We start from the raw sequence: 24,256 nt of genomic DNA on the forward strand, positions 1-24,256 counted from the left end.
TTCATTCCCCCACTATTTCTAACAAAGGAAGTGTTAAGAACGCCACCATATAAATGAGCTGATAATGTACCATGAATTATTTTTATGCAAACCTAGGGACAGGAAAAGTGATCGTCCACCACAATAGAGGTCATGAAACCCAGTATGTGAAGCGCAGGCATAGGGAGAGAAGCAGGGAAACTGCATCATGGATTCTATTACCTGGATTCAGCTGTGCATACAAGCAGAAAAGGAGGAGATTGCTGCTTGCACCTCATGTCAGAACATTGTGAGAGGACAATGGCGCTAAAGTCAAAAATGTTGGCCTGCTTGTGCAACAATTGGTACAAACTCTTCCACTTGCCTTCCACACAGTGTATTTTTTAATACCAATTTTTGTTTCTCCAAAAGAACTTGATTTTCTTTCAATAAGTTTCACAAAAACGGAGGTGTGTTTCCATTTTTAAAAAATGTATCGATACAAATGGCTGTTCACAGAGCAAAACCAGCTGTACGCATTTTGTCCTACATATCAAGAAGAGCCAAGACAAAGACTAGCCTTGGTTAAAAAATAACTTTAAAAAGATTGTGACGCGTTGAAACCTATTGCTATCCCTCTCACTGAAATTACCACGACAGCATTGTGCAAAGGTGACAGTGGCATATTTTAAGTATCATGATATTACAGTATCAGTTCCTCAGCAATGACAGAACAGCAACACTGGATAGTATCAGCAATTATATTTTGCCCAAGTACATGATGGACTCTTCTTAAGCACGCTACAACCTTAAGCTGTCATTGCTGTAGCTTGTCTTCTGCAGAAACCTAGAATGTACAAACAAGCAAACATACTTAATGTACAGCTGCTGGGTGATTTCCCAACCCCAAATCTGTTTAAATAGCTCATGTTGAAAAGAAAAGTTCACTTAGTTAAGTCCCAGAAGTTTTCAAATGACTCAGCTTTTCACAAAGCCTTCTGTCAGTTTTCAAAGGAAAATATGCTTTGTGTGTTAACTGTATCCTTTTGCTTTAGAAATTGATTGCTTTGCCAAATGATGCTGCTAGGTTAGCTTCCCTGAAGGCTTCAGACACAGTCTGTTGAGAACAAAAGAAAGTAATTAGGAAAAGGTAATGGGGAGGGGGTCACAAAGAATCGGACACAACTAAACAACAATTGGGGGGGGGACCTTGCAATTATGTGGATCTTCAATTAACCCACAGAGAGACAAAAATGACTAGACAGCTCACACCAACTTACTGGATGTGCGTGGCAAACTCTGGCAACATCTTCACATGATGCTCCATATTCCATTGCGAGAGCAGCTTCATTAATCATTTCTCCAGCACCCTGGAGGGGGGGGGATTATTATGATACAAGTAATAAATGTACGAGAAAAAAATAAAAGTGGAGGTACAGAGAACAATAAATAGAGCTCTGTGTATTCTGTATTTTTAAAAAGATTATCAAAATTTGGTGTCAAATCTGATTTGCGTTAAATGCTTAAGCTAAGCAACTGTACACCTAGCAAAGGCTTAGGGCTGTCAATGAAATCTTCATTAAATTATGCAAGTACTGTTTAGGGGGGGGAAACAAGATCTACATATTATACATGTGCATATTTCATCAGCTGCCATCTTCAAAGAGTTATTACCGTGTGAGAGAAAACAACTGGGGAACACCACTTCTAAGATGCCATTGGCTTCTTATATTTGTATGTAATAGTATCATAAATCTGGGTTTGGATGCCAGTTTGCATGCTCTCAAGCATAGCTTCATAGACATAAGGAGTGGAGACATGCTATTTAAAAAAACATCACACCCATGAAAGTTGAGACGCTCAGGATGTTTAAAGTTGTGCATAAGTTGTGCAAATTATATGCTATTATCACTGCACACAGAGTGCTCTAAACACAGTGTGCATGATGGGGTTTTTCATGTTCTGGTTTGCTTTTGTTGTTTGTTTGTTTTTAAAGAATTGCATTCTGCTGGCGAATGCCATGACTGTCAAAACCTCAGACTGAGAAGCATGGAGTAAGAGAAAAACCATACAACACAAAACTGTGGCAAAGTCCACTGTGCCGCGCACTTGGTAGTGGCACATGGTAATAGCACACCATGACTGGGGATTTAGGAGCCAGCATGTGAAAAGCCTTAAATCTGCAATCAAAAAAAAATTCAAATTCTGCAGTGGACTACGTTATGCAAGAAGGCATGTGTTTATTTAAAATGCCCATGAATCCATCATTTGTTGTGGCATTCTTAGGTTATCTTCTTGAATTATGGAAGTAAAAGGTACACAGAACACCAAGAGAAATGTAAGAAGAGCAACTGAGTTGTGGTAAACATTTGGGGATGTAAACATTTTTCTGAAGTCTTACAAGCCACCAGCAAATGCTTAGAGGCCAGAAGTATACATGGTTGCATATTAGGAACGCCTGTCCACCAGAACCAACCAAATATATTCAAGATTCTGAAGCACTACATGCAGATTCTGCATAGTACTCACTGCGCCTAAAATATGCGCTCCTAGCATCCTGTCTGTTGTTTTGTGACTTAGCATCTTCACCAAGCCGTCTGTGTCAGCGTTGGTCTTAGCTCGGCTGTTGGCAGCAAAAGGAAACTTGCCAATCTTGTATTCTACCCCCTAAAAAGCAAAAGACAGTTATGAGAAACTGGACATTATCTCCTGCACCCGGCAGAAAAACTAAAGTATGACTTCTCTGGCAGTTCGCTGCGTCTGAGCTCCGAAAGGCCAAGTTAGGGAGGGGTGCTCACATCCTGCTCCACACAAAAGTATTTCCTACATAGAAAACTAGGGGTCCGGGGGGAGGGTTTTATCCTAGCCACCTCCTAAACACAAATATTTTCAGTCCTGGAGTTGCAACCCTGCCATCAGATGTGGTACAGTACACTTTACATTTTCGTGAGGTCCGAAGAAGACATGACCATTATAGATCCATGTACAGAAACTGCTGCACTTGCTTAAGAATATGGAGTGGGAAGTGGACACTTGATTTAAGGCAGTGGCGCTCTCAAAACAGCCCCTTTCCCCAAATTGTTTTCTTCCCACTGGGGCTGCCGTAACAGAACCTTACAGAAAAGCACTTGCTACTTTGGGACAAAAGGCAGGAAAACTGAAGAGCACTCAGAAGACACGTATGACACCATGTATGTAACATTCAGAACTGCAGCAGCATTGTTTCCAACATCCATGGGGTGCTCACTTCCGAAAGTTTTTATCAGTGGTGTCAGAGTCACCCGTGGTCCCAGCTCACAAGAGACCAAAGTCCAGTCCGGTTTATGTACAAAAGCTTTTATTGAAGAACATTCTTAGCTTCACATCCGAGCTCCGTGACTCTACGTCTGTTACGCTTAGACCGCTGAAGTCCCCTCTGAGTCAGTCCCGCCTCTACACCAGTTTAAGAGGCTTGTACTGGTCCACCTTTTCCTCTCTTTCCTTTTCCGCAGGGTCTTTCTGCCCCCCTGTGTTCTCTCCCTTCGGGACTCCCCAGAGGCTGAATCCTCTGGCACCTCCTCCCCCCTCCTTCGGGCTTTGGGACCAGGCTCCTCCCCAGGACTCTCTTCACTTCCGCGCGCCTCCCATTTTGAACTTGGCGCGCGTACGTTGCTCCTGACCTTCCCTTCGACAGTTACACTGCTCTCGATACTACTTTCCTCCCCTTCCGGCAGGACGTCTTGCCCTGATCTCCTTCCCCTCTCTGCTTCCTGTTCTGCTCCTTCTGACACACTGGTCACTCCACCCCCTTCACTCTGTTCCGGCGGAGCAGCCGGTCCCGATCTCCAACTCCCACTGGGGGTTCCCCCTTCGTTTCCCTGCTCCTGACTGCTTCCCCCTCTAGCTCCCCTTGGCTTGACCAGAGGGGCTCCCTTTTGGGAGTCCTCCGATTCACTGGACGGACTCATGGACAATCTTGGGTCATTGTCATCCTCTTCCTCGTCACCCTGGAATCCTTCCCCCTCGCTCTCTGTCTCCTCCCTCATCTGCGCCTCTCTCCCTGAACCCCTGACAAGTGGTTTGTTTCTGGGAGCAGGACTGAACGACATCTATGATTCCTAGCAGCTGGCTTTGTGGACTCATGGCTGCTCTATAGCTATCTAAAACAATAACTGGGAGGGGGGGCCCATCATGAAAGGCTCCCTCTCCTCTCCGCTATAAATTGAAACACTGATATTCAAGCACATTGTTGCTACTGCCAGATCCATTATTCTGCCCTTTGCTCCAAAAGAAATGCAGGTCCAGTTTGCACATCGTATTTAGCTATGGTTAACTTAGTGTTCTAGTGATGTATGGAAGTGAGAGCTGGACCATCAAGAAGGCTGATCGCCGAAGAATTGATGCTTTTGAATTATGGTGCTGGAGGAGACTCTTGAGAGTCCCATGGACTGCAAGAAGATCAAACGTATCCATTCTTAAGGAAATCAGCCCTGAGTGCTCACTGGAAGGACAGATCGTGAAGCTGAGGCTCCAATACTTTGACCACCTCATGAGAAGAGAAGACTCCCTGGAAAAGACCCTGATGTTGGGAAAGATGGAGGGCACAAGGAGAAGGGGACGACAGAGGATGAGATGGTTGGACAGTGTTCTCGAAGCTACAAACATGAGTCTGACCAAACTGCGGGAGGCAGTGGAAGACGAGTGCCTGGCGTGCTCTGGTCCATGGGGTCACGAAGAGTCGGACACGACTAAACGACTAAACAACAACAACAACAAACTTAGTGTTCCTAGTCATGCTGGCCACATGACCCGGAAGCTGTACGCCGGCTCCTCGGCCAGTAAAGCGAGATGAGCGCCGCGATCCCAGAGTCGGTCATGACTGGACCTAATCGTCAGGGGTCCCTTTACCTTTACCTTTAACTTAAGTGTTAAAGCACAAGCATTCAGGTACTCACAGTAAAAAAAATAAATCACATTGCTCCACTCCTCCCCCCAGCTGTTCTGGTGCAGTATTACTTGGCACTAAGCCATAGTTTGGTTTAGCTTTATGTCTGGACCCAGGCTGGTGGTTTGCCTCCCCTGAACGAACCATGGTTTAATGCAAAAAAATAGATTTGAAACAGCATCACAAATGATCCGAACAAAAAAAGGAGAGTAGCGCTAACCGCTGCTGAACACCAATGCCCTTTTAAAACATGTTGTAGAAAGGGGGAGATTATTGGGTTGTTTTTGTCATTGTTTTTTATGTTTTTATGTTGCGATTTTATGTGGCGAGACCTGGGGGGAGGTATACAAATTTAATAGACAGATAATAATAATAATTCTTTAGTGAAGCTCAAAGCAGTTGAAAGCAAAAAATACCTTCAGGAGTCTGAAAAGTTCTTAAAATTCATGGGTTGTCTGGAGCAAGAGCCTGTGGTTTGGATGATATTCTAAGCCAGCCTTTCTCAACCTGTGGGTCCCCAGATGTTGTTGAACTACAACTCCCATCACCCCTAGCTAGCAAGGCCAGAGCTCAGGGATGATGGGAGTTGTAGTCCAACAACATCTGGGGACCCACAGGTTTAGAACCACTGTTCTAAGCTAAGCTATGGTTTAGCTCTGGGCAGCAGGACTACTGGGTGAGGAGCAAACTGGCTGAGACGTTTGCAGCAAATACTTAGCTGCTTAGCTGTGGTTTGGCTTAGTGACACATGCAAACCAGGGCATAGACACACTGCTCTACAATGAGCGGACAGAATAAACTACAAATAGTACCTCTTCTTTCAGCTGTTCCTCAGATTTTCCAATCCAGGCAACTTCAGGATGTGTGTAAATGACCGAGGGCACGCAGTTGTAGTCAATGTGAACTGCACCTCCAGCGATTCCTTCAACACACAAAATACCTTCATCTTCCGCTTTGTGAGCAAGCATCGGTCCAGCAACTACATCGCCAATAGCATAGATGCTGCCAAGTAAAGAAAAATAGGCAGATAGACATTAAAACGTGCACTGTAACAGCAGCGTTTGACCCATTGTCCTGAATATACATGGAACAGGCTGAAAATAAAATAAAAATACAACAAAGAGTCAAATTTCTAATCTAATTTGAAACTTTTCGTTTTTTAAGGTAAAATGACTTTGAGCTGCAGTCTCGTTTAACCCAAAGGTAAACGCCAACGGGCTTCTTCTTGTCATCCTTTTCTAGCATATATTATGATTGAAAGCAAGAGTAACACAAGCCAAAAGAGGAGATTGTAACAATCTGACACAGTATAAATCTTCCTCCACTTAACCAATGCTCCCACATTAAACTACATCCAGTTTTTATACCCATCTTGCTAATACAACTGAACCTTAAATTTAAACTCAAAATAGCAACTCAGAAAAAAACAATTTCCAACAGCCCAACAACCCATCTGATTACTTCACTTACTTTGGGACTTTGGTTTGGAATCTGTTGTTGATCGGGATTCTTCCCCTATTATCTAGTTCAATACCCACATCTTCCAGGCCAAGATTCTTAGTGAATGGGCGCCGCCCGATACAAACCAGAAGTACGTCACAAGTGATCACTTCTGCCTTGCCACCTGCAGCAGCTTCAATCCTGGGGGAGAAGGAGTAGGGCAGTCCTCATGAATGGAGAAGCAACATACTGCTAGTACACCTGTTGTCACTGAATCCTGATCACTCCTTTTTATCTAACAGTTATGGGTCGTTACGCGGATAATATGTCAAGGCCCTGCAAAACTACAGCAAATTATGGTTAAGTCATACTAGATTTACATGTATTTACATTCATGTCACAATAAGTGACTACAGCAGTTCTCCAACAAACAGCTTAAACGAAAGAAATGTTATAATCGTCTCATAACTGTCACAACACCACCATGTCTATAATGAATAGGTGGGATTGTCTCTTAAACCCCCCTTCGAATTGTTTCAACTACGCATTGTCCAGCTCTTTTCTGAATCTTGCCAGCTGTGCCACAAACAATACAATCAAACGGCATAGGAATTTTGTGAAATGCATAGAGTCTACACATCGAGAGAGTAACAAATGCAAGTTTAAACTTTGTGGTTTTTATCCAGCCACTTTAATTCTGAGGGATAAAACATGCAACTCGTGTAAGATTTTGAACATGTGAACAGGATGCCAATGCCTATTACATTAGAAACATTTCAATTTGTGCAGTGTAAGAGGCATATGTAACTGTCATTATCCAAGATTAGCAGCTCCAAGAGGACTTGTCTGTGTTGTGTTTTTTTTAAAGCATAAACTAATGGATTACATCACCTATGTCAGCGGTAGCTCTGCAGATGTTGGACTCCCAACATCCATCAACCCCATCCAGCCTCGCCAATGGTCAGCAGGGATACAACCCAGTATATTTGATTCTACAATATACACTTTCCATGCCAATAGCTACAATTCTGTAAACATGTTTCCAGAGATGAAAATATATTTGAAATAGCCTAAGAACCAGTCTCATATACGGTAATACCTCCGTGAACATCCGCCTTGTCTAGTGTCCATTCCGGCGAACATCGGCAGCAAACCCGGAAGTACTGGAACGGGTTATTTCTGGGTTTGCTGCTTGCGCATGTGCAGAAGCACTAAATCACACTCCGTGCATGCACAGAAGCAAAAACCACTCCGCTAATGGACCCCGGCCACAAAATGAGGTACAACTGTATATAGATGCCAGTAATTCCACCACTCCTTTGATCCCAAGTCTGATCTGGGGCTAATTTAGGTTTTATAAAGAGAAGACAACCCGATTCTTTAAGTTACATATTTACATAGTTGCATACATACTTACGAAACATCAATCTTTCCATCGGGTCTCTTGGTAGCACCGGTAACTTTAGTATTCAGTTTAAATTTAAAGCCTTGCTTCTGGAGAATACGCTGGAAGTTCTTAGATATCTCCATATCAATACCCAGTCCACCTACATGGCCCAAGAACTCCACAGCTGTCACATCTGCACCGAGACGCTGCCAGACTGAACCCTGCGATGTAAACAAGCCCATTTTTACTTTAATTTTTTTTTTAAAAAAAAAGTGAGAGGGAGTGATTTTATAGCTCCTGTGTAGCTTTTGCTACAAATTAATCTGACTAATGGCAATCATGGAAGATTAAACTCCACCAGAAATCTTTAAACTGTCTGGGAATGTTTTGTAATCTTTTGCACAACACCTGCTACACTTTCATGACAATTTCACTGACTGATAAATTTCCTTAACTGGGAACACAATAAACCAGGAATGGGGAACCTGTGGTAACTCCCATCATCTGAGTCCACTGGCCATGCTAGCTGGGGCTGATGGGAGTTGGGCGGGGTACAAATAATAAATTACAATTACAACATCTTCTGGAGGGTAACTTCCCCGATAGGTCTTGGAATAACAGCAGAATTTTTTATCGTAATTCAAAGGCTTCCAGTCCTGCAGAAGCCCTGCTATATATCAGCCCTGTGCAAATATTCACTAAGCCCCATGTGTTCGATCGTGCAAGCATGCAAGGCTGCAAACCAGAACGGCCTAGAAATAAAGCCTGGATGGCGTGGCACCTCCACGTGCCAGTGGATAGAGAGCTGCTGCTATTTGCTCAATTGTTGCTATTTGGAAAACTATTTCTATGATTGCAAGAATTGTAACAGCTGTATAAGCAGCCCCCATAGAAGGGCACTGGTTTATTCAACCCATGTTGGGGAAAAAAAAAAAAAAAAGCCAATGCAATTCTGGGCTGCATCAATAGGAGTATAGCAGCTAGATCAAGGGAAGTAATAGTGCCACTGTATTCTGCTCTGGTCAGACCTCACCTGGAGTACTGTGTCCAGTTCTGGGCACCACAGTTCAAGAAGGACACTGACAAACTGGAACGTGTCCAGAGGAGGGCAACCAAAATGGTCAAAGGCCTGGAAACGATGCCTTATGAGGAACGGCTAAGGGAGCTGGGCATGTTTAGCCTGGAGAAGAGGAGGTTAAGGGGTGATATGATAGCCATGTTCAAATATATAAAAGGATGTCACATAGAGGAGGGAGAAAGGTTGTTTTCTGCTGCTCCAGAGAAGCGGACACGGAGCAATGGTTCCAAACTACAAGAAAGAAGATTCCACCTAAACATTAGGAAGAACTTCCTGACAGTTAAGAGCTGTTCGACAGTGAAATTTGCTGCCAAGGAGTGTGGTGGAGTCTCCTTCTTTGGAGGTCTTTAAGCAGAGGCTTGGCAACCATATGTCAGGAGTGCTCTGATGGTGTTTCCTGCTTGGCAGGGGGTTGGACTCGATGGCCCTTGTGGTCTCTTCCAACTCTAGGATTCTATGATTTCTATGATTTCTATGTTTCCTTAGTAACTTGACTGGTTTGCGTGACTGCCACCACCCAATAGACCCCTACAGGCAACTGCATGAGGCCCAGAAATATTTTTTCGCATGTCAACTGGGAATATTGACAGACACTGAAAACATTTTAATGGAGGTAGAGCACTTCTTACCAGTTCCACACCAATGACTCCTGCACCGATGACCACCATTTTTTCAGGGACTTGCTTCAAAGAAAGAGCCCCCGTGGATGATACAACCGTATCCTCATCAATCTAAACAAATTTAAAAGAAAAATATATCCCCCCAAATATGAGACTTTTGTATAAAAGCATACACTGTGCATAAAATGCCAACATTTTTTTCCAAGGTAATATGTAAGACAACAGCCATACCACCATGAACACACCCAATTTCCTCTGACATCAGAAGTGAATATTTAACAGCTACCACACCATGGTGTGTGTTTAGCCTATTTGTATCTGCAAACGGGATTTGTTGCACAATATATATTTGAGCTAGTTTGCATGTTGCAAACACCTCTGGCCATAAGGAAGAAAAGTTTGACCTGGCCTAATTACGGTTTTCTCTGAACTTAACCATGGTTTAATTCAGGGCAACAAACCACCATTTGAAACCATGTTTTGCTGCTGGTTTACAAATCTTGGCTTCCTATCAAGTGTGGTTTGCTATTACATTTCAACTTAGGAGCCTGGCTTAATCTTTGTTGTTTCAGTGCATTATTCTTGCCATTCAACTAGTTACCTCAGCACAGGACAGAAGCAGCTAGAAAATGAAACCGTTCTCCAGACCAAGCAACTCTTGATGGCACTTTTCCAGAAATGATCCTCCTCATTCTGGATTGTATACATTAGTCACACAGATGAGACCCCCTGAATGGAATGGGCAGAACTAACTTGGGCCTTTTAATTTCAATGGACTTCAGTGGATACAACTCTTTGCCTAGCTACAGGCTCCCTTCATCGCACAAGCCCTCCGGTCTACCTTTGCTGTAGCTGTGCAAGGTGAAGGGACCTCAGCCTAATTTGCCAGCACATGCAACTCAAGTCCTAGCAAACTAGCATGATTCTTACACCTATGGAAGGTAACATAAATAACACTGAAAACAGAAGCAACAAAGAATACTAATGTTTCTATTTGACATCCCTGTCGCTGGAAAATTATAACTTCTAAATGCAACATATTAAATGACCAAACAATGGCACCTGAGAACTATCTGCTGCAGGTTAAGCAGGGAGATTTCTTGACTCAGGGGATGCCAAGCACAGCTGAAAATGTGGGTTTGCTGGCCCGTTTTTGCAGTCAATCAATGGCAAGTAAGCAGTGAGCGCACTAGTAAAAAAAGGTTAAAAATCAAGTCATACCGTAATTCCCGGGAAAGGTGTTACTTCTGAGCCAGTGGCTATGAGGATGTTCTTTGTATTAATGACCTGAGTGCTGCCATCATCTTTCGTTGCGGTGACCTGGTTTTTGCCAGTTATTTTTCCAAACCCAGAAACATGTGTCACCTTCAAAAAAGAAAGCTCTTGTTAAACAAAATTAACTAAGAAACATTTCAGGTTGCAGCAATGTTATTCTTTACCCTGCTTAAAAGGAGGCACTGAAATCTGATACACAGAGGTTGATGGAGTAAAAAGCTTTTTGTATTTTTTTGTGACACAGGGCACACATGAGATGTTTCAGTTTTTTATTGTGGCACACACTAGTGTTTTTAATCTAAGCAAACAACTCTTTAAATTTCCGTGCATTTAACGATTACAACTTTATCCTATCGGCATGCAGGTCCCAGTGATTCCCAAGAACACCCAGGAGGCTGCCAGCCAGCCACCTGTTTCTAAAAGTGTGAAGGAAGTATATAAATAAATATCTTCACTTTGAAAGGAAGCTTGGCCTACATATGAAGCAGATTAGATGGCTGGCAAGCCTTTAAAGAACAGGGGAAACTGTAAACAGCACACATATTGATGGGGCTTCCACCTTCAGCAGTTGCTAGTGGATATGCAGCCCATGATATCCTAACCAAGTTAAGAATACTTCATCCTGTGGTTCTTCGGGGATGTATTTGACCATGTTCAGACTGTATTTCTGAGCAAAGGGAGTTAATTATTGCTCTGGTTTCTCTCACCAAGAGCTACCAGTTTAGATTTGAAGATGGGATTAAAACCACTAATTTCTGGGCAATAGCCAACGTTAATCACCCTCAGGCAATACAACAACAACAACGACAAATTTATATCCCGCCCTCCCCAGCCGAAGCCAGGCTCAGAGCGGCTAACAACAGTAAAATGATACAACATTCTAAAATCAGTTCATTATAAAATCAGTTCAAATCAGATTAATGGCAACCATTGGGCTAGAGTTCTGTGAGGATTGCCAAAGGAGGGGGTCAGGCTGTGCCCTGGCCAAAGGCCTGGTGGAACAGCTCTGTCTTGCAGGCCCTGCAGAAAGATGTCAAGCCCCGCAGGGCCCTAGTCTCTTGTGACAGAGCGTTCCACCAGACTGGAGCCACAGCCGAAAAAGCCCTGGCTCTGGTTGAGGCCAGCCTAACCTCTCTGTAGCCCAGGACCTCCAAGATGTTTTTGTTTGAATACCGTAAGGTCCCCCGTGGGACATACCAGGAGAGGCGGTCCCATAGGTATGAGGGTCCTAGGCCGTATAAGGCTTTAAAGGTTAAAACCAGCACCTTAAACCTGATCCTGTACTCCACCGGGAGCCCATGCAGCTGGTATAGCACTGGGTGAATGTGATCCCGCAGCGAGGAGCCTGCAAGGAGTCTCGCCACGGCATTCTGCACCCATCGATTTAAATGGGTCCACTCCCCGTATGCCTTGCGTATCATCCTCCATGTGATGAATTGAAAATTGGGCTGCTGTTCTGGCAACCACTTATAGAAAAGCGGCAACTTACACTGGCACCAACTTCTAAAGCGACTAAGAAATGGCCAGGAATAGCGTAAGCAGTAAACTGCTTTTGGTTCAGAGTCCAGACGTACCTTGTTCTGTTTAAACAAGTGAGCAATTCCCCCTGTTAAGGCCTTGACTGCACCACTTTTCTGCTCCATCATTTTCTCTAAATTCAGTTTGAGTCCTGTAACTATATAAATATGTGCAAATGCAACACACTTTATTTTTGCAGACTTAAGCACATAGCAAAGTTCTGACAGTTCTATTAGATGCTTCAGTGAAACATCTAGCAAGTTTTATTAACTTAAGACACCAATATCTCCATCCTTCATGTATCTCCATTACCTCCCTGGGTGTACCCTACAATACTGAAGTTGTATCAGAGGATTCCTTTGAGCTTTTCCACAAAAGACCCTGCTCCGAGATAAAATGTGGTGGCTGTGGACAAGGACTGGCTTGTGGCTGGGCCCCAGTTCTGCAGACCCTTCCCCAGGAACATTCTCATGGCACCAGAACTGAAAAGTGTGAGGTGCCGTCAAGCTCGCACTATTATTCCAAGCTTTTAGTGGAAGATGTGTCCTTTATACTGCTGGTGATATCTTAATTGCTTTTTTACTGATAGACTATTCTGTAACATTCTGGACTTAGTAATTTTAATTTGTTTTACTTTTCATTTGTTAACTACCTTGAAAGCACTATTAAAAGGGGGGAATGCAAACGTCTTGAATAATAAAACAATGTTCAGTTTATTTATCGTTTCAATCTATCCATTTAAAAGGTGTCTCTGATTAATCAGGTGTAATACACCAGCACCACTTTTCTTAAATAAAGCCCTCCTCCCCGTTCCTTCACATAGGAGAGCATGCCTCTTCTAAGAAGATGCCTGTCACAACAAACGTTATCCAAAAATAAAGTCTGCTTCTTGCTTTAAAATCTTATGGTTATTTCTGTGAACTCAACAGACAGGTTAATACATACTGCATGGGATGGTGACTAAAAGAAAGAGAAGCAGGCCTATAAAATTGGTTTAAATATAGATATTTTCCAATGATTTAAGTTTGCTTAGATCAGAATCAAGACCATAGCCATGGAATAACCTGACCCTTCTAGGGGCATTTTAGGTTGCTTCCCTGAATTTTTATTTTTATTTAGAACAAAATTGAAAAGCAAGCCTTCAAAAGCCAAGGAACATCCTGCTTTTTCATGCAGAGGGTGGAAGAACATTGCTTATTCTTCCACCTGCTCTAAATCAAGCAGTGATTTATCAAATCCCACCCACAGGAGCAGCAGGAACTGAACACAGGGCTGCACCAGGAAGCATGTGAAAGCCGTTCTGTGTGCAAGGAATGTTAAGCACAATTCTTTCTATCAAAATTTAAGTCTTTTGCCCTTTCCTTTACGGACAAGAGCAACTCATGGACAATATTCTACCCAGCAGCTTAGACCAAAGTAATGTACAGGATTCCAGCTAAGTATTGGCCTGGCTGGCAAGTTTCTGGGTATATATAATTTTAATGTAATTAACATCCTGTTAAATATGTAGAGTAGACTCCCTATATTTAGGGCTTTACACTATCTTAAGAGGATGCAGCAGTCTAACCCAATACAGTGGTGCCTCGCAAGACGAAAAGAATCCGTTCCGTGAGTCTCTTCGTCTAGCGGTTTTTTCATCTTGCAAAGCAAGCCCATTGACGGATTAGCGGATTAGCGCTATTAGCGGCTTTTACCGGCTTATCGGCTTAGCTGATAAGCAGATAAGCGGCTTAGCGGCTTAGAAAAAGGGAGGAAAAAGGAAAAAAAAACCGCAGGAACTCACAAGACATTTTCGTCTTGCGAAGCAAGCCCATAGGAAATTCGTTTTGCGAAGCGCCTCCAAAATGGAAAACCCTTTCGTCTAGTGGGTTTTTTGTCTTGAGAGGCATTCGTCTTGTGGGGCACCACTGTATCCAATCCCGTAAATTATCTCACTATGCACTAGCACAGCAAAACCAGGATATTTGGAATGTCAACAGATGGTATTTCATACTTACCCTCGATTCCTCTACTAGCAAAGTCTTTTCCATGGGCCAAATGATACAGGTGTGAATTGTTCAGCAAGGCCTGTAACATAAAACAAAATTAAACTAAGCACATAATTTCCACAGGGAATATTGTAGTAAAATTTCCACAGGGGATATTGTACTATTGTACTGAAGTTCAGGAGTGGCTAACCTGCAGCCTTCCAGATATTGTCGGACTGACTGGGGCTGATGGGAGTTGGAGTCCAACAACATTTGGATGAGCATGGGTTAAGTCACCCTTGCTATAGTATGACATCACTACTATTTATCCTAAGATCAGAATGAAGTAATTTCACATTGGTTATTAATATGTCTTCAGGAAAACACCACCATGTTCTGCACTTGATGCCTGAATGAATAAATGAATAGAAGCCTGAATGGACTACATAAGTTTCCACAAAGAACTTCCTTATCAATTCACATTATCTCAAATGCAATGTTCTTCAAGGGAGTCAGTTCACACAATCAGCTGCTTGTCATGAAGCAATCAAGTGACATAGGTGCATGTGTGAACCAATGCTCCATTAGTGATTAGTTTCACTGATACATCTTTGTAACTTTCATGTAGCTGGACCATGGGTTGGCAAACTAAGGTCTGTGGGCCGGAGCAGGCCCAATTGCCTTCTAGATCCGGCCCGTGGACGGTCCGGGAATCCAGGCAGCCGGCATAGCGCGCACACAATGGTTTTTGCAACTCAGCCAGCCTTGGGGGTTAAAAATGAGGCGGACAGCTGCTTGAGACAAGCCCCTTCTCCGTTCGTGATGCGCGCACAGAAATCTTTTCTTCCGGGGTGGGAGATGGGGAAGAGGGAAAAGGAGCCACAGTTTGGATTTCCACCATGGAGCTGCCAGTGACTGACTTCAGGAAGGGCAGTTATGGCGGCAGGGGCTCAGAGGTGCCTCGGGAGCGGCGCCCGCCGGTGTCTGTGGCGACGGTGCTTCCCGCTGGAGGAAGTGGGGAGAGCCTCAGTGGCTGCACTCCGAAGCAGTTCTGCGCTCTGCTGGGGAGGCCACTCATTAGCTACATGGAAAAGTAAACAGCCGCTGCCTCATCTTCCCTCACGTGGGGAAAAGAACATTTTTGCCTGAGCGGTGCCGGCCTGACTTAGTGTAGCCAACGGCTTTTCCCTTGAGCCACGCATGCGCATACACTCTCCAGGGCTGACAGGAATGGCGCACTTACCTCAGCCCCCCACTACGAGAGAAATAATAACTGTCAATGCGTAAAACGCAAAGGAAGCAGTGTGGGTGTATGAGGAAACACCCTCCCCCCAAAAAAAATCACATTTGGGCAATGTTTGGGTTGGTCCCAATAAGGGTTTTTGCCAAAAATGTGGGTCATAATCATGGCAACGTATAGTCCGGCCCCCCACAAGGTCTGAGGCACAGTGGACCGGCCCCCTGCTGAAAAGGTTTGCTGACCCCTGAGCTGGACACTTGAAAGCATGTCACTTTCACAAAACCACCAGGAATTAAGCAACAACACAAAGGAGCAATATCAACTCAGCAGCAGCATAGGGTTCGTGTTTGGCATTAATTCTATCCAATTAGTTGGGAAGTCCCAAAGATTCTCAAGGAAAATGATTCCAGATTCCAGAATAAAAAGACAACTACCTTCTTTGTAGCATATTTAAAAATAAATTCTTGGATTTAAACCACATGAGATTTATTTGCTCCTGTGGGCATTCTATGTCTAATTCCAGAAGTAAAGCTGTGCACTTTTTTTTTGTTTTTGCTGGCTGTGGATCACCTAATAAACTTGTTTGGTTATATAAATAAAAGGACATACATAACTCAGATTTTAATAACTGTAGTCTTTCCCTTATCACATTCCTTTCTTCTGTTGAGAAGGATATAATCCCATTAAAAACTGAATACTAATATCTGTTACATTTCCACCCTGCCCTTCCTCCAAGAGCTTCAGGTACCTGATTCTCCCACATCCATTTAATCCTCACAGCTACAATTCACGTAAGGTCACTCTTGAGTTTCCATGCTCAGCCTCTCTGTCCTAATTATGGTCGGACACACTAGCCAACACATCAAAGCTACTGCAAAACAATCATGACTTCTCATACTGTGGGACCATATTGGCTGTGAGTCCTGGGAGACCTGCTCCCTGCCTTTTCCCACTTGGCCTGAGATAGTGGAGGCCTGACTGACTCCAACTACAAAAGCTGAAGCTGCTGAACAGACTCTTGGGTAGGGATACTGTTTAGGAGTTCTTGTTGCTGTTCCTGATATTAAATTTTTTGGTATCTTTATTTTTAGATCTTCTGTGATTTTTATGTGGAAATTGTTCAGTTCAGCTGTGTACAAGGCCATCTTTGGCATATGCGATGCCAGGGTGCAAAAAACTGCCCAGCGCCATTTTTTTGGGGGGGGAGGCCAAAGTTGTTGAGCTTTTTTAGGGGGGCAGCTCAGAGTTTTTGAGCTTTTGGGGGGCATGCAACTCTCTCCCATGCCGCTGTGGGGTGGGGGGAAGGAGGGAGAGCAATCCCCACAGAGGCTTGGGAGGGAAGCTGCGAGCCTCTCAACGGCCCGCCAATCCAGGCACACAGGAGGGCGGAGCAGGCCGGATGCCTCAGCACCCGCAGCAGAAAAGCCTGCGATGCTCGACAGGCTCTGCTCCGCTTCACAGCGGCTGGCCTGGCTCTTCAACCCCCAGACTCCAAATCTCACCCCTGGACTCCCACCCTGTGGTCCCTGAGAGCCTGGCTCCTGGATGCCTTCCACCCCTAGTGCCTATGGGTAAGCCTGCCCTGGCTGTGTACTTTTTGAAGAGCTTTATTTATTTATGACTGTTATGCTTGTGATTATGTAAATCTTTTCAGGGCTTTAACTATGGAAAGACAGAATGCAAATAAAATGATGATGACGACAATGCAGATTTGATTAAGTATTTTCCCACCATGAAGCTGATGAGCCCCAGTAGTAATGGTAAAGGGATCCCTGACCATTAGGTCCAGTCGTGGCCGACTCTGGGGTTGCAGCGCTCATCTTGCTTTATTGGCTGAGGGAGCCGGTGTACAGCTTCCAGGTCATGTGGCCAGCATGAGTAAGCCGCTTCTGGCAAACCAGAGCAGCGCACGGAAATGCCGTTTACCTTCCCGCCAGAGCGGTACCTATTTATCTACTTGCACTGGTGTGCTTTCGAACTGCTAGGTGGGCAGGAGCAGGGACCGAGCAACAGGAGCTCACCCCATCGTGGTGATTCGCACCGCCAACCTTCTGATCAGAAAGTCCTAGGCTCTGTGGTTTAACCCACAGTGCCACCTGTGTAGTACTTCTGTTCAAAAATGAATGTAGATGTTCCTCCAATCTAGATACAGCACAAGGTGAGAACTAAAAGCTGTACCTACCTTAGAAGGTATGCATCCAACATTTAGACAGGTCCCTCCTAGTGTTGCGTTCTTCTCCACACAGACAGTCTAAGAATTAAAAGGAAAAGGAATTTTCATAAAACAGTCTCCCCGCCACAGATCAAATAGGCCACAATGGGTTCCTGCACTTTTATTTTCAAACAATTCATTCTTTTTTCTTTATTTTTTAGAACACTCCTATAAGAATTTTTTCTAATGGGAAAACTTTCATTTTGTTAGACAGCTCCCGTCATTCTTAACCAATGGCTATTCTGACCAGGGATGATCAGAGTTGGATTGCAACAACATCTAGAGACTCGTAAGTTCTCCATCACTGCTAGAGAGAAACAGAGCATCACAGATCTTCTGAAGAAATGTCTGATATAACCTTATCTGCTTCGAAGACACCATATTGTCTACTACATAATAAAAGCCACATCTCTATATGAGAGACACACTGCTGAAGAGTTTATTCTTAAAGCTTTTATTTCAAAATGAGCCTGCTATAATGTGTGTTCTCTATTTATTAGATGTATCTGGCATATTTAGCCTCCTAACTGTGCCAAGTGAAGTCTGCACATTACCTTTCCAATGTGATACAGCTTTTGTTCAACAAACAACTCTTTCCCCCAGGTTTGTATAGCAGGTTCTTTAGAGTGCAGTCAATTCAGAAGAACACAAGGGATCCTGCTGGATTAGGCAAATGTCCCATCTAGTTGAGCTTTCTCACAGTGGCCAACCAGATGCTGATGGGAAACCCGTACTCTCCCCCTTCCAGTTTCCAGTAACTGGTATTCAAAAGCATACTGCTTCTAACAGGTAGAGCATAGCCATCATGTTTATTCGCCACTGATAGTCTTGCCCTCAATGAAATTGCCTAATCCAGGCATAAGCAAACTCGGCCCTCCAGATGTTTTGGGACTACAACTCCCATCATCCCTAGCTAACAGGACCAGTGGTCAGGGATGATGGGAGTTGTAATCCCAAAACATCTGGAGGACCAAGTTTGCCTATGCCTGGAATCCTCTTTTAAAGCCATCCAATTTGCATCTTCAAGATACAGACGGCCAAGCTACAAATGGTCATCTTCTTTTTGACATAATTGCAAGAACCACAACTGCAAGATTATCTGCGCCACGGCTACATTATGTGATTCTTCTCACCCTGTTTCCTTACCTTAAAGCCAAGTTGAGCAGCTTTGATTGCTGCAACATACCCTCCAGGGCCAGATCCAATGACAGTAACATCGGCATCAACTGACAGAAAAAGATGTCAGATGTTTATAAGATGTGGAAGATGTAAGAAAATATTTTACATTTAAAAATTTTCCAGTGAAATATTTCACAGACAGAAAAAGATCACATAGGGTTGTGTGATCCATTGAAGCAGATCCACTGAAATCAACAGGCATGACTAAGTCCATTTTTTTCAGTGGGTCTGCCCAGAGTATCTTTCTTGGATACAATCCCTCTACCTATTCTTTAAAATGAGAAAAAGAAAGCAATGCAATTCTTTCCATTTAAAAAGAAGAAAGTTTCTGAACATGTCATCTACCAGTGCTGCATTAATTTTGATTGGAATGCAATCAAAGTACATTTGCATGTGTTCCAGTGCAATTAATTGCACATACTTAAGAGATGTATGAGGACATTTACATTATTACATATTTATTAAAATGATATATATACTGACTTAAAACCAGAAGTTACCAAGACAGTGTACAACATAATAATGCAAGATAGTCCACTAAAAGATATTTCAGTAAAAAAAAAGTATACAGGAACAATAACAACTGATACAACAATCCAAGTAAGCAATGTAACCGATCAGTCTTCCATGGCTACAGAATTGTTATTTATCATCATTTTTTTATTATAGCTAATATCACAAAAATACATTGGTAAGCTTGAGGTATTGTAACACAATGTTTGTGATATTTCAACTGTATTTTCCTTTCAAATACATGGAAAAGGGGCCTGATCCTTTCCAGTCACTACTTCCATGTATCTTGAAGGGAATTTTCTTTTTTCTCTTCTCTTCTGGAATCTGCATTGCTACCACAAAAAATGTGGAGAAGCAATCTTCATGTGTTGGTCAGGCAATGATACAACTTTTCACAGTGTAGTAACATCTTAATAATCCTGAGGAACATCACATAGGCAGAAATGGTGAAACAATGACCCAAAATATTTAATTGTACAGTTTGATGTGACTTTTGAATGTAATGTTTAAAGTTACATAATATTTACCTTGGTCAGCATAGGTTCTTAAAGGCACTACAGAAATGCCTTGTAAGCCAGGCTGGATCCGGTTAAAATGGCTTCTCTGATTTGAAAAACAAGAAGAAATAAATTTATGTTCTCCAATAAGGAAAGTGTATGTATTAAAGAAACAAATTGTCACTCACAGGATTAACTAAACTCATTGAAATTCAATATTCATTTTAAAACCTTCACTTGTACTCCCACTTTAGTTCCTAAGGAGACATACTTTCTATGGGTCATTTTCTTCTTCAGATCCTCAATATCTGTATTTATCATTTGAAACAACCAGGGTGGGGTGGAAATTATCACAGTGTATTGGTAAAAACCCTGCCTCACTTGTGTGATTTCTGCGCACTGAGCAACACTTATGCATCATTAGCTGCTGGAGTTAGAAAAATAAATGTTGGGAAAGTTCCACGGAAATCTATTCTAATGAGCACCTATTCTGAACATTGCCTTTCACTGCTGATAGGAAGTGGCAAAGTCTATGTACAGATAAATCCACAAGTCAACACTTCTTTTTGACCTCTGACTTATTAGAAAATACAAAGACTGACAACTTTTGAACACCAAAGGTCTCTGTGGAGAATGCAAAAGGCCTCGCAGACCGCCTGGCATCTCTTATCATAAGGCGATACTCTCTAGCGCAGAACAGCGAACAATATATGTCCTTTACTTCAGAATACGACAGAAGAGCCCATTCTTTTTGAATTCTTCTCCTGGAAAAGTCAAAGGAATAAGCCTCTCTACAGGCTCAGACGCAGAAGCCATAAAAAGAAGCAAGTAATGCAAAGTAGAATTAAGTAGATCAAAGGATTGCCAAGTCAAAGGGGGCTTCTTGTTTTTTTAAAAAGAGATAGTACGAATAAATTTGCAGGAAGCTGCTGCAATCCCCCTTTACCAGCCCATGTTTCTTGCTTAGGTTTGCTGCAACCACATATAAAGATGCCAAACCCATTCACCACCCACCAGCACAGGCAGTATGACTTGGTGGTCAAAACAGTAGCAGAGTCCTCCTTGCCTCTCTCAAACTACCCTGATACCTTCTCCTCAGCTAAGGGGGAACTTAAAACCCACCCCAGCAGAGAGAGAAGTAGCAGCATATACTGTATTTTTCACTCCATAAGACGCACTTTTCTCCTCTTAAAAACTAAGGGGAAATGTCTGTGCGTCTTATGGAGCGAATGTGTGGTCCCTGGAGCTAAATTGCCAGAGTGCGGCACGCTCCTGAGCCGCTCTTTGGGGCTGGCGGGGGAAACCTGGGCTTCCCCCGACAGCGCTCCCTCTAGCTGTTCTAGCTTTTGCCTTAGCGGCGCGAAGCCTCCGCAGGGCAGCGGGGAGCCTTCATCCCGCTGCACTGTGGAGGCTTCGCACGGCTACCCCTGGCTTTTGCGGGAGGTGGGGGAAGGGACAGAGCATGCGGCTCTGTCCCTTCCCCCACCTCCCGCAAAAGTCCCCAAGAGCAGCTCTTGCAGGAGGTGGGGGGAAAGCCAGGAGACTTGCTTTCGCTGAAGCCAGGAGGGCAAGAGGGATCGGTGCGCACCGATCCCGCTTGCTCTCCTGGCTTCAGGGATAGCCCCGCAAAGCCTCCTTTGCATTGCTTTCTTGTTTCTTGTTTTCCTCCCCTAAAAACTAGGTGCGTCTTATGGTCTGGTGCATCTAATAAAGTGAAAAATACGGTATACTGCAGCTTACACTAGATTCAAGGTGCAACACACCTGCTGGGATAGCTCAGTCAGTACAGCATGAGACTCTTAAACCTTGGGGTCATGGGTTCGAGCCCCCCATTTGGCAAAATATTCCTTCATTGCTGGGGGTCGGACTAGATGACACTCATGGTCCAATTCCAACTCTGCAATTCTATGAAATGGCCACCACAGCACTAACAGCTATTGGGCGTTTGAAGTTTTGTGGCCTTATTTCCTCTGGCCTGCCCCAAAGCTCCACGTGCATAACAAGCCGGAGCGGACAGCTTCACCTCCTTGTTGAAATCCATCTGTCTCAGGAGGCAATGGAGTTGTGTGTCTTTGGGGGTGAAATCAAACCGGTGGGACAGTTGCAGCGTTTTGTTGCCACTCTGGAGCAGATGACAGCGTACAGTTGTTGTGCTGCTGCTGCAGCAGCAATAAAAACTTCATAGTGGTGAATAAAACTTCATATTGGTGCCCCAATAAAACAGCTAGCGCTGTTTGCAAAGCTAAGCAGGGTCCGGTATGGTTTCAAACTGGATATTTTTTTGGGGGGGGGGGGAGCTGCAAGTTGAGACTCCTACATTGCAGAGAATTGGATTTAGATGACTCTCCGGATCCCTTGCAACCCTACAATTCCATGATAAAGGAACACACAAAAATTATCTTACACCAAACAGTGTTTGGTCTGCGAGGGCTAAATTGGTAGAGCAAGAGATGCTCCAACTCAGGGCCGTGGGTTCGAGCCCCACGTTGGGCAATAGATTCCTGTAGTGCAGAGGGTTGGGCTAGATGCTATGCCCTTTTGTGGCTCTTGGTGTAGTGTTATTGGGTTGTTGTTTTTATTTTGATTATATCTGTTGGGGCTTTATATGTTGACCTTGTTCTGTGAACCGCCCTGACACCTTCGGGTAGAGGAGGGCGGTATATAAATTCACTGAATAAAATAAAATGTGTGTGGTACGGAAGCTGTTCTACCCAGGACAGGATGGGGTTGTGCAGAGTTGTTAAGACAGCAGAGAGCATTGTTGGCTGCCCACTCTCCACCTTAGAGCAGATTTATGCCACAAGGTGCCAGAGGAAGGCACTGGACACAGTAAAAGATCCATCGCATCCTGGTCACTGTCTCTTCGATCTCCTGCCATCGGGACAGAGATACAGGACGATGAAGACAAGAACGAGCCGTCTCAAGAACAGCTTCTTCTCCAGAGCGATCTCGGCCCTGAATGGGAAACCTGGACTTTGAAAGTCATCTAATCTTCCTTGCTGTATTATACTGTATAGTTTTAATTAGTGTTTTTATAGTTGTTCTGATTTTGTGTGGAGTGCCCTACCTGGGTGGATGGAGCAGACAAGTAATTTTCGTTGTCCCCGAGAGGGGGCAATGACAATAAAGATATTATTATTATTATTATTATTATTATTATTATTATTATTATTATTATCAAAATAAAAATAGATGACCCCCGTGGTCCCTTTCCAACTCTGCCATTCAGACCATACGGGCTGATCACCGCCTAGAGCAGTGTTTCCCAACCTTGGGCCTCCAGCTGTTTTTTGGACTACAAGTCCCATCATCCCTTGCCACTGGTCTTGCTAGTCAGGGATGATGGGAGTTGTAGTTCAAAAACAGCTGGAGGCCCAAGGTGTTGACCTTGTTTTGTGACACCTTCGGGTAGAGGGCGGCATATAAATTCACTGAATAAAATAAAATAAAAATAGATGACCCCCGTGGTCCCTTTCCAACTCTGCAATTCAGACCATGCGGGCTGATCACCGCCTAGAGCACGGCTCTTTCTTCGGCCTCAGGGCGCCCCACGTCGCAGCACTACGACCCCTGCCCCATCGACCTCGGGGGCGGCTGCAGCCACGACGGGACTCCCAAGGGGGGAGCACAGCGGCCTCCTGGGCGGGCGGGCGGGCGGCCGATTCTCCCTCACAGCCGCGACCTGGAGCGGCTCCCCGCCCGCGGAGCTTCCCCTGTTGAACAGCTGCCTGCCAGAGGCGCCAAGACCCGACCGGGCCCAAGGTCGGAGCGCGGCCTCGCCGGGGCGTCGCCTCAGCTCCCGCCCGCCCTGAGGCAGCGGTGAGGCCCGCCGCTCCTCGACTCCGCGCCCGCCCGCCCGCTACCTGGGCGAGAGCGCAGTAGACGCGGCTCCAGCTCTGCATGTCGACCTCGTTCGGGCAGCGTCGCTGCCGCCTCAGCACCTTCAAGCTTCGCCCTTCTCCGCCCGGCGCTCTCCGAGGCGGCTGAGGCGACGAGTCGCGCAGGCGCGCGGAGGGGAAGCGAAGCAGGCCTCCGCGCGAATGCCAGGTCTAGAAAAAGGGCACGCTGAGCGTGCTCCCCTCCCCCCCCAGCGGAGGAAATCTCCTAGCGCAGCAGAAGCCCGCGCAGGCGCAGGAGGGGGACGTGAAGCCTCGCGCAGACTGCAAGTCCCGGAAAAGGGCACGCAGCGTACCCAACCCACCCACCCCCTGGCGGAGGAGGTCTCATGACGCAGGCGCGCGGCGGAGAAGCGAAGCAGGCCTCCGCGCGAATGCCAGGTCTCGGGAAAGGGCACGCCGAACGTGCCAGGACGTACAGCAGAAGCTCGCGCAGGCGCAGAAGGGGGAAGTGAAGCCTCGCGCAGACGGCAGGTCCCGGAAAAGGGCACGCAGCGTACCCAACCCACCCACCCCCTGGCGGCGGAGGTCTCTTGGCGCAGGCGCACGGCG

The 24,256-nt window shown here is 44.8% G+C and overlaps 1 protein-coding gene and 1 long non-coding RNA gene across 2 annotated transcripts; both read right to left on the reverse strand.

The window, feature by feature from the left end:
• Positions 1-539: 539 nt before the first annotated feature.
• On the reverse strand, positions 540-23,823 carry DLD (dihydrolipoamide dehydrogenase). The gene is made up of 14 exons (XM_081878498.1): positions 23,672-23,823; positions 19,839-19,914; positions 18,766-18,845; positions 17,590-17,658; positions 14,198-14,267; positions 12,257-12,357; positions 10,629-10,772; positions 9,417-9,518; positions 7,740-7,930; positions 6,353-6,523; positions 5,695-5,884; positions 2,488-2,625; positions 1,239-1,328; positions 540-1,075 (listed from the first exon to the last, which is right to left on the reverse strand). Exons 1-14 carry the CDS (start codon positions 23,708-23,710, stop codon positions 1,010-1,012), a joined length of 1,527 nt encoding a protein of 508 aa, XP_081734624.1. The 5' UTR covers positions 23,711-23,823; the 3' UTR covers positions 540-1,009.
• LOC309351145 lies at positions 21,450-23,340 on the reverse strand. Its single transcript, XR_014160721.1, has 3 exons — positions 23,211-23,340; positions 21,687-22,446; positions 21,450-21,583 (listed from the first exon to the last, which is right to left on the reverse strand). It is a non-coding gene; the product is annotated as an uncharacterized lncRNA (long non-coding RNA).
• Positions 23,824-24,256: the final 433 nt, after the last annotated feature.

Source organism: Podarcis erhardii (genome assembly GCF_964252035.2).
Source record: "Podarcis erhardii genome assembly, chromosome: 10".
Lineage (NCBI taxonomy): Eukaryota > Metazoa > Chordata > Lepidosauria > Squamata > Lacertidae > Podarcis > Podarcis erhardii.

Coding starts and splice junctions, on each gene's coding strand:
- DLD (XM_081878498.1), bottom strand. CDS start 23,710: ATGCAGAGCTGGAGCCGCGTCTACTGCGCTCTCGCCCAG. Junction 14,268..17,589: donor TTGGATGCATACCTTCTAAG/GTAGGTACAGCT, acceptor TTTATGTTACAG/GCCTTGCTGAACAATTCACA. Junction 12,358..14,197: donor TGCTAGTAGAGGAATCGAGG/GTAAGTATGAAA, acceptor ATATTTATATAG/TTACAGGACTCAAACTGAAT.